The following is a 13486-nucleotide window of genomic DNA, read 5'->3' as shown; positions in this document are numbered from 1 at the left end:
ATCCTAATGGATCAGCCACATAAAGTTAATAAAAAGCTTTTTTTGATCGAATAAATGAAGTTAATAAAAAGTTGTGATAACGTTATCTTTGTTAGTTTTGTGTTATTTTTCATGAAAATACATCAAGCGTCGAGAGCTGCCGAGAGCTGGTGCAAGTCAGGGGCGGACATAAAGTGGATATGGAGCTTTGATTCCAGATTATAAATATATATTAAGAGAAATACAAAAATATAAAACAATTTTTTTTACTTCAAACTCAATTATTAATACTTGAGGTTGTTGTTTTAAACTCTCGAACTCATAAAATTCATATAATAAATTTGCCTTCGAAATAAGGGGGGACTAAATGACGAATTACTAACTACAAAAAGAGCGAGAAATTGGACCAAACCACAGAAAAATTAGTACGGCGATGCTATTCCAATTTTCAACTAGGGGTGTACTTGGACCGGGTTGGTTCGGTTTTTATTAAAACCAAACCAAACCAATTATATCGATTTGGATTGGTTCGGTTTTGTCGGGTTTTTCGGGTTTTCGGGTTTTCGGGTTTTTTTGTTACATAAATATTATTTCAATCTTACTTTGTTAAAATTATAGATAAAACTTTGATAAGTGAATATATGTTTAGTAAATATGGAAAAAAATTGATGAACATATGATCTATTAAAATATTCTAATGAGAGATTTTAGTAACACATGATAGTTATTTTCTGTTAATTTACGCTTTCAAGGTTAATACATGAGAGGATCCCAAATATTTCTATATTTTCTAAAAATATAAATAAAATTTATATATTTATATGTCGATTTGATTCGGTTTTTTTTACTCAATATCAAACCAAGTCAAACCAAACCTAATCGGGATTTTTAATCGGTTTGGTTTGGTTTTTCGGTTTAGTGCGGTTTTCCAGTTCAGTTTGAACACCCCTATTTCCAACCACTCGGCTTTCACATTTTCCTTTTCTTTTTTGGTGGCTTCTCTCTTTCTTTTGTGTCACCTCCAATCACATTATTAAAGTTAAATATCCCTTCTTCGTTTTGGGAATACTACCAACACCATCTCAATGACTCAAGCATTCTTAATTTTTTTGTGTCGGTGGTGTTCCATCAAAATACAATAATGACAAATTCAAAGTAATCATATAAGTAGAGTCTGGAAAAAATAGTGTGGACATAATTTTATCCTTATTTTGTAGAAATAAAGGGGCTATTTTTGATAGATTCTTGGCTCAGAAAAAGCATAATCACAATACTTGTTTATATCAACGGTGTTCGGGCACATTAAATAACGGTATAAATAAAAAACATTTTACACGAGTGTAATTTAACTCTTATTTCTACCTCATACTTTATATTTGTGTTCTACTGCTCTTCGTTTTAGTTGCTGTAAAAAGTTCTTGGCTTAATAGATGAAAGGTTAGGAGCAGCACATGTGGGAGATGATTATGGGGAGTGTGTGTTCTGTGTTCATGCTGATCAGTTTGCCACATGATTTGGTTAAACCAATAAAATGGCTTGCAAGTAAACTATCAACATTCCAATAGTACAAAAATTTTATAAAATGGTTCAAAGTAAACTCTCATGAGCGATAACGACGATGACAACAACAACATATCCAGTGTTATCCCACATCGTGGGATCAGTAGAGGATAGTGTATACGCAGACCTTACCCCTACCTTTATAAAGGTAGAGATGTTGTTTCCAATAGATCTCATCCCCGCCCTATGTTCTCTTACATTGCAGAAACTTTCATGAGCGATAACAACAACAATAACATACGCAGTGTTATCCTACATCGTGGAGTATGAGGAGGGTAGTGCGTACACTAGTGATGAAGCCAGAAATTTCTCCAAGGGTATTCAAACTTGAAAGAAGAAGAAAAAAATTTCCCGACAAAGGGTGTTCAATATATGTTATATGCCTCTAAAATCAAATATTTTACCTATATATAATGTAATTTTTTGACGAAGGGTGGTCAAAGGTGGTCAATTGACCACATGCTCTTTCGCCCTTGGTGCACACAGACCTTACCCCTACCTTTGTGAAGATAGAAAGATTGTTTCCAATAGATCTCATGAGCGATGACCATCCAAAAAAATTGATTTTGGGAAATGGTGAGATTTGACCATGGATATTTTGGTTATTCTAGGATGAATTTTTTTCCGAACTATCCGGTAGTTTTTTTTAACCCTTCACAGGAGCTCCCTACTTTGCTTCATTAATGTCGCGAAAGGTTGGAAGTGAAAGATACGTACCACTTGAGTAACCCTTTCTTGTCTGTCTAGTAACTTATTGCTCTGATTAATTTGAGTTATCGTTAGGTAGGCCGACTAAAAAGAATAAAACTTGCGGTCTACTTAAGTGTCCTATGTTTCCCACCATATTCCTCGACGGCACGTATTTTAGGTTGGATTTATTTCCCAAAAAATGGTCTTAAATCTTGAAAATTTCATTTTTATTGAAAAAACTCCTGGTTTGTTATAGTTTAAATAATAGGGTAAGTGGAAGAGACAGGTGAGTCATTTGACAGATTCAACTTACAATAATCATATCAATTAGGTCGAAAGTACTCGAATCTCTTCTTTATTTTCTAAGATAAGGAATGTGGCAAATACTGGCTGTTAAAGCGTTTGAATCTTGAAAACTACGTAAGTTTTTTGTGTTTTCTAAAGCAAATAGGAGCAAAATTGTGTGTAAAGGTATTTGCTTTCTCTTCAAAATAAAATTTCTAAAGCAAATAGAATAAACTAAAGAAAACAAGACATACCTATTGTGAATTTGGGAGCGATAAACCTCTTGCATTTTATTAACCAAAGAGATTCGATTTTGCACTATAGTTAGCGTTGTATTAAATTGCATAACGATAAAAAAAAATTGCGTCACCTAACTCGAAGACGAAAAGTATTTATTTATAGTTGATACTTGTATTAACTTAAATTTAAATAATAATCCATATCATTAAATCATAAATTAAATTATTAAAACAAATAATACAACACAAAATTGTATTCATTTGCTTGGGGTAATTTGGTCGAAATTGAAGATTGAAGTAAAGTTTCATCCGTTATAAAAGAAATGCTAGATCCCTCCATCTTCTTTTTTTTAAAAAGAAAATTACAATATATAATCAATAACGGGTGTTGAAGTCTGTTCGGACACACTTTGGCTATATTACCTGTGAGTCTGGTGAATATCTGTTATCTCTCATCAACACATATACCAATAATTCCGTCAAAGATCAAGACTTAACCAAATGGAGAAGAATAATAGACTTCAGTATGAAGTTATTTATGGTAGACAGTCTCCCACAGTGGTTTTTCAGGTGCACATTCGGATTAATCGGATCCCAATACAAATACGGGTTACATAATAAATAAAAAACAAAACAAAATAAAAATTATAATACAACAAAATCTTGGGGAGGAAAAGAGAAATCAGGAAAAGAGAGAAACATGACCTTTTTTCATGTCTTAAAAGTTAAAACAAGTTAATATTTAAATGGAAAATAAATAGAGGCAAAGAAGGATTAGAAATAGGAATTGAATACGAAACACGAGTCCCTCACCGTCTGAAGAAAAGCCAAAACCAAACCACGCAAAAAAGAAGAGAAAGAATTAAGCAAAGAAGAAGAACAAGAAAGAAAAAAACAAGGGGTTGCCCCTCTCTTTCTCTCTTTGGACTGATTCCTTCCATTCCCATCTCTCTCTTTCATATATTCTTTCAGAAAAAAGCATATAGCATAGCATCCAAGACAATTGAGGCAAGCAAACCAATAGAAAGCAAAGTTTTTGAAGAAAAGAAAAAAGAAAAAGTTTTAGGTATAAACAAATTGTTTGATGGTGCTCTTGGTAATAGTGGTTGTGTCCTCTTCTTTGAGAGTGGTGCACGGTTCGAAACTGTTTGATATTTTTCTCTAAATTGATTTTGAAGGGTCGTTGAAGACATAGACGGATCCATGATTTAATGTTTATGGATTCCTGCAACAATCTCGAGTAAATTTTCAATAGTAGTTGGGTTCTCATTCAAATATTTATAGACATTTAGTAAATTTTTCGAATACATTTACACTGTTTGAACAAAAATTATTGGATTCACGTAAACTCGTAGGCGGCAAGGTAGATTCACCCATTATTGAAAAAACTATTATAATTCATGGCATCTTCTTCTATTTCATGTTGTTTATGTGTTAGCCTTTATTATTAGCTCTTTCCCCTTCTCTCTCTTTCTCTTTTCTCTATTCTATCCCCACCAATCACACCTCTTCATTGCCAATTTCCACAACCATAAACTTATCTTCATATATTCATTCAATTCTCATTTTTAAATTCATGGCTGTTCAAGCTCAATACCCATCAAATGTTCTCTTTCTAAACAGAAATGTACAAGAAGGAAAGAGCCAAATTGGCAACAATTATTCATTACAACATCAACAAGGTGGAGGTTTTGGTGAATCATTTCTTGATCCAACACAAATGCTATTCAATCCAGGAGGTAAACATGACTTCCTTTAATTTCTCTTTTGTTGATTCATCAATTGTGTATTAGACACAAATTTGAATGCCACGTAGAATAGACCAACATGGATTTTTTCTCTAATTATTCACGCCATAAGGGTCCATTCGAGAGGAAGCGTTCCCTATCAGGATTTCTTTTTTTTTAGGATTTGAACTCGAGACATCTGATTAAAGAGAAAAACAGATCGTACTTTCAACTAATTGATTATTGATTGATATTCAAGGCAAAAAGGAACTGATGTTATCTCTGTTTTTGCAATGCCAGTTGGGGCGAATTCGCGAAAGAGAGGAAGAGAACATACCTCACCTACTACAACTGCAGCATTGAATCCATTAATCTCAATGCAATCTCAGCCGCAGCTCATTGATCTAACTCAGCTTCACACACCGCAGCAGCAGCAGCAACAACAACAACAAACAAATATTGTATCTACAGGTCTTCGTTTAGCTTTCGAAGATCAATCGCATCAACAGCGACAACTATACTCTGTTTCTCCTCAATCCTCTCAATCATCAATTTTACTAAAAGAAGATTTGGCTTCTCATTTCAAACAGCAACAAGACGAAATTGAACATTTCCTCCGAGACCAGGTATGATCGAATACATATAATGCTTTTTATTTTAAAAAATATATTAATCCATATAATCCTTAGCATGTTAAAAAAAATTGCTTTTTTCGTGCTTAGAATTTGTCACTTACAAATTGCTAAAAGAGCAATTAACTGGTGATTTAAATCAATTTTACAACAAATGATCGCTTTGGAATATGTAATGTATGTATATGCGGATTACTTAATAAATCACATGATAGTGTACATTTTTTTAAAAATATTTTTGTTAAATTTTTTTATAGGGAGAACAATTGAGGCTTACTTTAGAGGAGAAAAGGAAGCGGCACTATCATGCGCTGTTGGGAGCAGCGGAGGAAACAATAGCACGAAGGATAAGAGAAAAGGATACAGAAGTAGAGAAAGCAACGAGACGCAATGCGGAGCTAGAAGCGCGTGCTGTACAACTGACAGCGGAGGCGCGTGCGTGGCAAGCGAAGGCACGTGAGCAGGAAGTCACTGCGGCAACGCTGCAAGCACAGCTGCAGCAGGTGGCAATGATGAACGGCGGAATCAACCTTCCAGAGAGAGATGACGGCGGCGGAATTTCCTGCTGCGGAGAGGCGGAGGATGCCGAGTCAGCGTTCGTTGACCCGGACCGGGTCGTTGAGTCAACTGGACCGAGTTGCAAGGGCTGTCGAAAGCGGTTCGCTTCGGTTGTGATGTTGCCGTGTAGACATTTGTGTCTTTGTACAGAATGTGATGCTGTGGCCCAATCTTGCCCACTGTGTCGATCCATTAGAAGCTCAAGTGTTGAAGTCTTTCTTTTTTAGCAGGCCCAATTTAGGCCCACCTTTTTTCGTGTCAAATACACAAATAGCTCTCAAAGTGGATGGTCTCGATTTTTAGTACGCTTGTTCCATAGGTAAAACTTTAAGTTTAACAAATATTGTCCTCTCTTGCTTTTGCCCCATGGACAACACTTTTAGCTTTTGACCTTAAAGTTCTGTCCGTAAGGTGAGGGTCAAAAGTTAAAGACCACCCCCAAAAAATAGCGCATATGTATGAGACAAATAGTAAAAAACTGAATGATATATGGTACAAATCAGAAAATGGTGCACTGAATAAGGATGCAAAATGCAAAAACTTCATCTAGTGAACCAGCCCACTTCTTCCTCTAAAAAGAAAAGAAAAGAAAATAGGATAATAAGGAATTATAGTATGCTTTAATCTTTACCTAAAATATGAAATGGTAAAAGATCTTGTGGTCTAACAAGTTCTAAATAAGTTGAAAAGATTGCTTAATTACAGCTTCTACAAAAATTTATAGGAATATGCTAAAACCACATTAATTGGTTTGCTAAGGACATCAATTGCAACCAGCAGCGGACCTACCCATGAGTTTAGAATTGACAACATTTTGTGTTTTGAAGTTAAAGGTATATGTATATATCTCATTCACTATATTTATCTATTATATAAGTACGAAATTCCGATCTTAAATATTAATCGATTTTTTATCAATTTTCAATATTTTAAAGTAGTAATTTATCTGAAGTTTGAACTATAATATTCAGTATGTCAAAGCAAATTAGTGAAGGTAACAACCACACTACTACAAAAATTATAAAGATCGAGAGACTGAATGAAAAATCAAGCACACCATGCATATCATTCCTTGTTCGGACAAATATAGTTTTATATAGTCACAATTACTTTTGTCAACTAGAAAGGTAACAAAAACTACTAAAGAAATTTTAGAAGATATGAGGCAAAAGTCACCTACAATCCTAATTTATTATTGGATACGACAGATTATAAATAAGGTTACGCTTCACTTTAGCGTAGCCCTTGTGACCCCAATTCTCTCCCCAGCCGTTCTTCACCAGATAGTACTTCTCTCCTCCTTTTTCTCCATATCCCACAGTTACTAGGTTTTCTTCTCCTAAATTTAGTGAGAGATTTGAAAATGCGAGACGAAAGTCAGAAAGCTTATATGATTCTATTTCTTCAAAGTTTCTGCCGTTTTCTTTTGGTATTCAAGTCTTTTCTGTTTGGGGTTTCAAGTTGTGGGAATTCTTAGTTGGTTTGTAATGTTGATTACTTCTGTTTTGCTGATTTTTCTGTTGATTATTCACTCTAATTCTCTACACATTGGTACCCTTTAAACTCTTATGTAATAGTTTGATGAAGACCTTGAAACAAGATCTTGATAGTAATACTTATTTTCACTTTTTAGCATGACTCTGTGTTTATTTTGAGTAAAGAGCATGTTAGGATATCAAAAGATTTGATTTGTTGATATCTTTTAACATGTATAACTTGAATCATTCTCAAAGATGTTAAATAGGAAATTGGTCAAAAAAACGTCTTTAAATTTTCAGTTTCAGCTCAAGTGGCAGCTTTCGAGATCATATTTAATCTTGCATAGGTCATAGGGTGTAGAAAGGAATCAATAAAATTCAGGCCAGGTCGCCCACCATATTCTGAACTAAATAGCTCATAACAAGGAGTCACTAAGACATTTATCAAGAACGTGCATCTGCTTAAAATATAAGATAGATCGGTTGGGCTACAGACCCGATCTATCAACAACAATAAGTTAATGAGATGTTAGTCATGTGTTCACGGTACATCATCTTGGATCTTGTTATCAAAAATATTATCTATTAATATGAATATTTAAGTAGTTTAATTTAAATTCCTGAAATATTGGGCAAAATTCTACTAAAAACATAAGAATTTGAAATAAAAAATTAAAAAACTTGGAAATGCAATTTATCACATTCTTAAAATTGCCATACAACAAAATATTGAAGAATTTTTATTGGGTTTGGTGGCTATCAAAGTTAGTGCGTAGTAACTAATTTGCAACTTCAAAAAAAGTTAAATAAAAAAATACTATATGGAAGAAGAAAAAAGTTCACTGGCTGGGATAAGCTTTACCTTCTCTTTTCCTTTATTTCAATTGTCTTCTCCTCTCACCTTTCACCATTTCCTTTCACAACAGTGGAAATGGACGGTAAAAATGTGTCACCATTCATAAAAAATATTGATGCATACAAATTAAGTTAGTATAAACAACACTTTAAAAAGTGAAAATAATCTTTTCTCAAAAGATGAGAAATTGAGAATGATAGAGGCATGGCACTGCGGGTGGCTCGGTTGTAAACTATTTTTTAAATAGGGTAGAATTGGGTATTTCTATATAGTTAATTGGCTACAATGATTTATAATGTAACCTAGATGTTTACTAAAATATATTGTGCATAATTATGCCAAACAATAGGTGTATTGAATTTCTAACATTAGAAGCTTATAAATCCAAAGGGGTATCAATGATTTGACATGGAGTTCTAAAAGAATACATCTTGACGTTATAATGTCTGAAAAATCAAGGTATATGGTTTGGTACTGATCACGCCCAAGTATATCTTATAAAAAGGATAAAGAGATCGCTGCAAATATATTCCGGAATTTCTTTTGTAAGAAGAAGCAGGATGCTATAACTGACTCCATTGAGTCCGCTATGAACAATCCACCCTTTTCTGGATTATTCCCGCATTTTTGCGCCAAAAAAAAACTGATCAAAGTTGGTCAGTATATTAAAAAAATAAAATAATTTTAAAAACCGATCAACTTTGATCAATTTTTTTGCGAGATTTTTGACCGACCAAAGTTGGTCGGTCGACCTTGATCGATTTTTGCCGAATTTCTACTAGTGAATGCATTCCTAATATATATGAATCATTTAGTACAACATTTTGCGCAACATACTTAACCCCAACATATAATCTTAATATCACATTTGAAGCACGAAATGAATTTAAGAGCATTATTAAGAAACTCGCGAGCATTAGATACCCTTCAAGATTGAAAATTACATCCTACATTGGGTAAAATTTTGCACGTATATACTCAATTTGCTACATAATTTATAATGTGACCGTAGAGTTTACTTATAAATATACCAATTGTACATAATTATCCCTACCAATAGATGATATAGATTTCTAACTCTACAAACACTATAAAGCAAGTTGTCCCTTGATTTGACACGGAGAAAAGAAGACATGTTGACGTTACAATAATTTCCGAACAATCAAGGTAAACAATTTGGTACTATCCAAAAATCTCTTATGATTTTTCAGACCACAAAGCTATTGTTATGACTTATTTAATGCTATAAATTTCAAAAGTTATAATTTTTTTAAATTCCGTGCTAGTTAAAGTTGTCTTATAAACCCTTCGAAGTTGCCCGATTGGTTTGGAGGGTGGTAATCCATATGGATGACCTGACATCGAATCCCCCCTCAATGCCTTCTGGGTTGAGTCTGTCGTACAGGGTTTGTCTAGTGTATTTTACATCTCATGTGTGCAAGCTATTACACATGGAGATATATATTCAGTATGTACAAAGTACTCACCACAGGGTACTTACCCGAATGGCAAAGAATATGGCATAAATTATAGCGTCTGCGAGTTTCCTTTATTACAGAAAAATGAAAGTCATCTTATAAATTGGGATTGAGAGAATATGATTTTTCAGTCGGCAAAGCTACTGTTAAGTTTCTTACACCGTATTATTGATTTATGTTAGGTGTGAAGTAACCAATTCAAATCTTGAAATTTTTTCAATGAATGTTGACAAACAAATTTTGCAAAAGCAAAATATATCTTAGGCCGGTGGTTTGGTGACTAGCCATGTTTAAAAAAAAAAAAACACTCTCAAATAAAGAAAGTTGTTTGTGTCATGTACCCTTTTCGTTGGACTGAGTTTCAATCAACAATAACAATTCAGTAGAATTTCACCGGAGGGGTCTGGGAAGGGTAGAGTATACGCAGATTTTATCTCTATTCCGAAGGTATAGAAAGGTTATTTTCGGAATACCCTTAGCTTAAAGACAATAGATTCGTAACAATAATAAAAATCAGAAAAATAATATCAACATAAATTTTAATCATAAATTACAATTGAAAAAAATAGTCCATTTATTCCGTCTATATCTTAAGTAAAGTCTCAAATCTCAATTATAATTTGAATTTAAATTGTCGCATTTTCATCATCCTTATCGGGGTAGAGGTAAGGTCTGCGTACACACTACCCTCCCCGAACTCCACTTGTAAAATTTTACTGGATCGTTATTGTTGTTGTTATTGCATTTTCATCATATGGTCAAGAAGTGTCACAAGATTGAAAATCTGTTTTCTCTGTCATTTCAAAATAAGAAACAGAGTCTCTCTTGTCATCTCTGAAATGATATTGTTGTTTTCTATCCTTTTTTAAAAATAAAATATGAAAGAAGAAGTAAAGAGAGTAGAAGGATAAAAAGGTTATTTGTCTTGTCTATAAAACAAAAGAGCCTATTTTTGCAAAGCATTCAAAAATGTGAACAAAATTTAGTGGGCGCTTGGACATAAGAGTCGTAAAACTTTAAAAAAAAGTGAAATTTTTCTTCAAGTGAAAATGATATTTTGAAAATTAGAGTTGTGTTTGGAGATGAATATAATTTTAGATTGTTTTTAAATTTTTATGAGTGATTTGAGTGAAAATTTTGAAAAACAATCTTTTGGAATTTTTCAAATTTTCGAAGATTTCCAAAATTTATCTTCAAGTAAAAATTAAAAATTTTATGGCCAAACACTGATTTCGGAAAAAAGTAAAAAAAAAACATGGCCAAACGGGCAAACTCGGCAGGGTACATCCTACACAAATTGCTAAGGGATCTTTACACAAATAGTTAGCAGATTCATTATATACTTTCTCTAATCGATATTTATAGATAATATACTAATTATATATAGAGTTATATACATATTACACATGAACTATATATAAATTATTTATCCACACATTATTTTTAATTTAAAAAGTATGGCCAAAATGGCTATTCAAGTTAATTCATCAATTTAGGGGGCTAATCACAACTCTCTAAAATAGCCAAAATCAAAAACCATTAAGATACAAAAATAAAGCCCACTTCCATGCCATAGGACCCCAAACATGATTTTCAAATTTGATTCTAAAAAAATGAAGCTTTTGCAGTTATATCCGATTTTGAGGTCACAATTGATGCTATATCGATTTTGCAAAAAGTATTGCAAGCCTACCCATTTTACCATCAACTTCAGACTTAAGGTTAATTTAGTCTGGAGTACAATTGCACTTAAGATGCACTTAAGGTCTGAAGTGCAATAAATATTTTCATGCACTTAAGGTGAGAGAAGTCTTAAGTGAAAAAATTGCACTTCAAATGCACTTAAGGAAAAATAGGTATGAAGTACAACAAGTGGTTTCATGCACTTAAGGCCAAAAAACCTGAATTGAAAATATTGCATTTCAGATGCGCTTAAGGCCAAATATGTCTGAAGTACAACCAATAGTTTCATGCACTTAAGGCCGATAAGTCTGAAGTGAAAAATTACACTTCAAGTGCACTTAAAGCCAAATAAGTTTGAAGTGCGACTAACATTTTCATGCACTTATGGCCAAATAGGCCTGAAGTACAAATTGCCCAGAAACATAATTTTATTCTTTGAATTTTAACAATCCAATATACGATTTAACACCTAAATCTATTCCAAACGAGCTCAAATTTAAAACATAACCTCCAAATATAATCAAGAAAAAACTCCAATCATCAATTTTTCAAAACAACGATAAATCTAAGAACCCATTTTGCAATTAATAATAATAATAATAATAATAATAATAATAATAATAATAATAATAATAATAATAATAATAATAATAATAATAACAGTAAAAAATAAAGCGCCACAGGACCTCACCATTGTAAAACATCATAAAACTGCCTTAAAATATGTTCACAAACACCATATAAAATCACTGTCACCCGAAGAAGAAGAAGAAAGAGGAGAAAAAATGCCTGAAATTATTTAAACTTTGAGTACTTGTTAAAAATATTTGAAAAGTTAGTACATATTAAATTGGGGCGACCAAAGAAGAAGAAGAAAGAAGGAGGAGGAGGAGGAGAAGGAGAAGGAGAAGGAGAAGGAGAAGAAACCGAAGCAACAGTAAAAAATAAAGCGCCACAGGACCTCACCATTGTAAAACATCATAAAGCTGCTTTAAAATATGTTCACAAAAACCATATAAAATCAGTGTCACCCGAAGAAGAAGAAGAAGAAAGAGGAGAAAAATGCATGAAATTATTTAAACTTTGGGTACTTGTTAAAAAAATTTGAAAAATTGGTACATATTAAATTGGGGCGATCAAATAGGGCGTCTCGTGCAATTTTTACTACAAAAATACAAGTCAAGCGCACTTACAAAGACCTAAACATGTCAACCCAAATAATCGACTGGATCAATCCTCATGGATCAGCCCAAACCCGTCTAGCCCATCAACCACAGCCCATTAATCTCTTTCCTTTCCTCTTTGAGCAAAATTCCAAGCTATTTCATCACAAAGCCAGAATTGCTACACCATTTCCATGCCAAAGGACGCTGCTGTATTTAATGCACACTCTCCTTTCTATCTCGCATTTACGTCTACCCAACGTTTTCTCTGTTACAAAGATTTAGAGCCCGTTTGGCCATAGAATTTATTCACTTTTTTTTGATAAATTTTTACTTTTTTTTTTTAAATTAATGTTTGGTCATAAAATTTTCAATTTTCACGTAAAGATGAATTTTGAAATTTTTCGAAAATTTGGAAAACTCCTGACATTTTTATAAAATTTTCAATTTTTACTTGAAAATGCATTTTGGAGTTTTTCGAAAATTTAAAAAAATCCAAAAAGCTATTTTTTAAAATTTTCACTCAGATTACTCACAAAACTTCAAAAACAACCCAAAATTATATTCATGGTCAAACACAACTCTAATTTTCAAATACCATTTTCACTTGAAAAAAAAATTCACTTTTTTTTGGAATTTTACAATTCTTATGTCCAAACGACCACTAAGTTTACAATTATGGCCATAGTTTTCTATTAAAATAGCACGGTCTAGTCACTTTTCGGACTGGTCATTCAAAAATAGCCAGCGTTTACCAAGTCAATGAAAAATAGCCACTATTTTGCTGCAACAGAGACCATTCCAGCATAATATACTGGAGTTCGGTGCACCTGTGTATGAACTTCCAGCATATTATGCTGGACCGATATACTTTGCTGGCTCCAGTAATATACTGAAGATTGGAGCATGGTGCTCCATCCAAACTACAGTATATTATGTTGGACCGGTATATTATACTGGAACTCCAGTCTAATAATATACTGGAACTCCAGTATATTTTGCTGGAGTATTTATCCGGATTTTGAACAGTATTTTTGTTCAGATTTATCTTTACATGAAAAATGGCTAAATTTTGATCACCTTTAAAATTGTGACTATTTTTGAATGACCACTTGTAAATCTGGTTATTTTTGAATTTCTCCCTAGTTTTCTTCGTGA

The 13486-nt window shown here is 33.0% G+C and overlaps 1 protein-coding gene across 3 annotated transcripts; it reads left to right on the top strand.

Annotated features, from left to right (window-relative positions):
- Positions 1 to 3628: 3628 nt before the first annotated feature.
- LOC104239568 (E3 ubiquitin-protein ligase BOI-like) lies at positions 3629 to 6052 on the top strand. 3 transcript variants are annotated; one of them, XM_009794227.2, is made up of 4 exons: positions 3629 to 3819; positions 4377 to 4492; positions 4781 to 5106; positions 5370 to 6052. In XM_009794227.2, the coding sequence occupies exons 2-4, from the start codon at positions 4474 to 4476 to the stop codon at positions 5895 to 5897; spliced, it is 873 nt and encodes a 290-aa protein (XP_009792529.1). In that variant the 5' UTR covers positions 3629 to 3819; positions 4377 to 4473; the 3' UTR covers positions 5898 to 6052. The 3 variants fall into 3 exon arrangements, with proteins under 3 accessions (XP_009792529.1, XP_070021666.1, XP_009792528.1); XM_070165565.1 differs by lacking the exon at positions 3629 to 3819 and adding an exon at positions 3873 to 3993; XM_009794226.2 differs by lacking the exon at positions 3629 to 3819 and having other exon boundaries at positions 4157 to 4492.
- Positions 6053 to 13486: the final 7434 nt, after the last annotated feature.

Source organism: Nicotiana sylvestris, chromosome 12 (assembly GCF_000393655.2).
Source record: "Nicotiana sylvestris chromosome 12, ASM39365v2, whole genome shotgun sequence".
NCBI classification, from domain to species: Eukaryota; Viridiplantae; Streptophyta; class Magnoliopsida; order Solanales; family Solanaceae; genus Nicotiana; species Nicotiana sylvestris.
The sequence above is the reverse complement of the archived record's forward strand: the minus strand, read 5'-3'. Positions and strand labels throughout refer to the sequence as shown.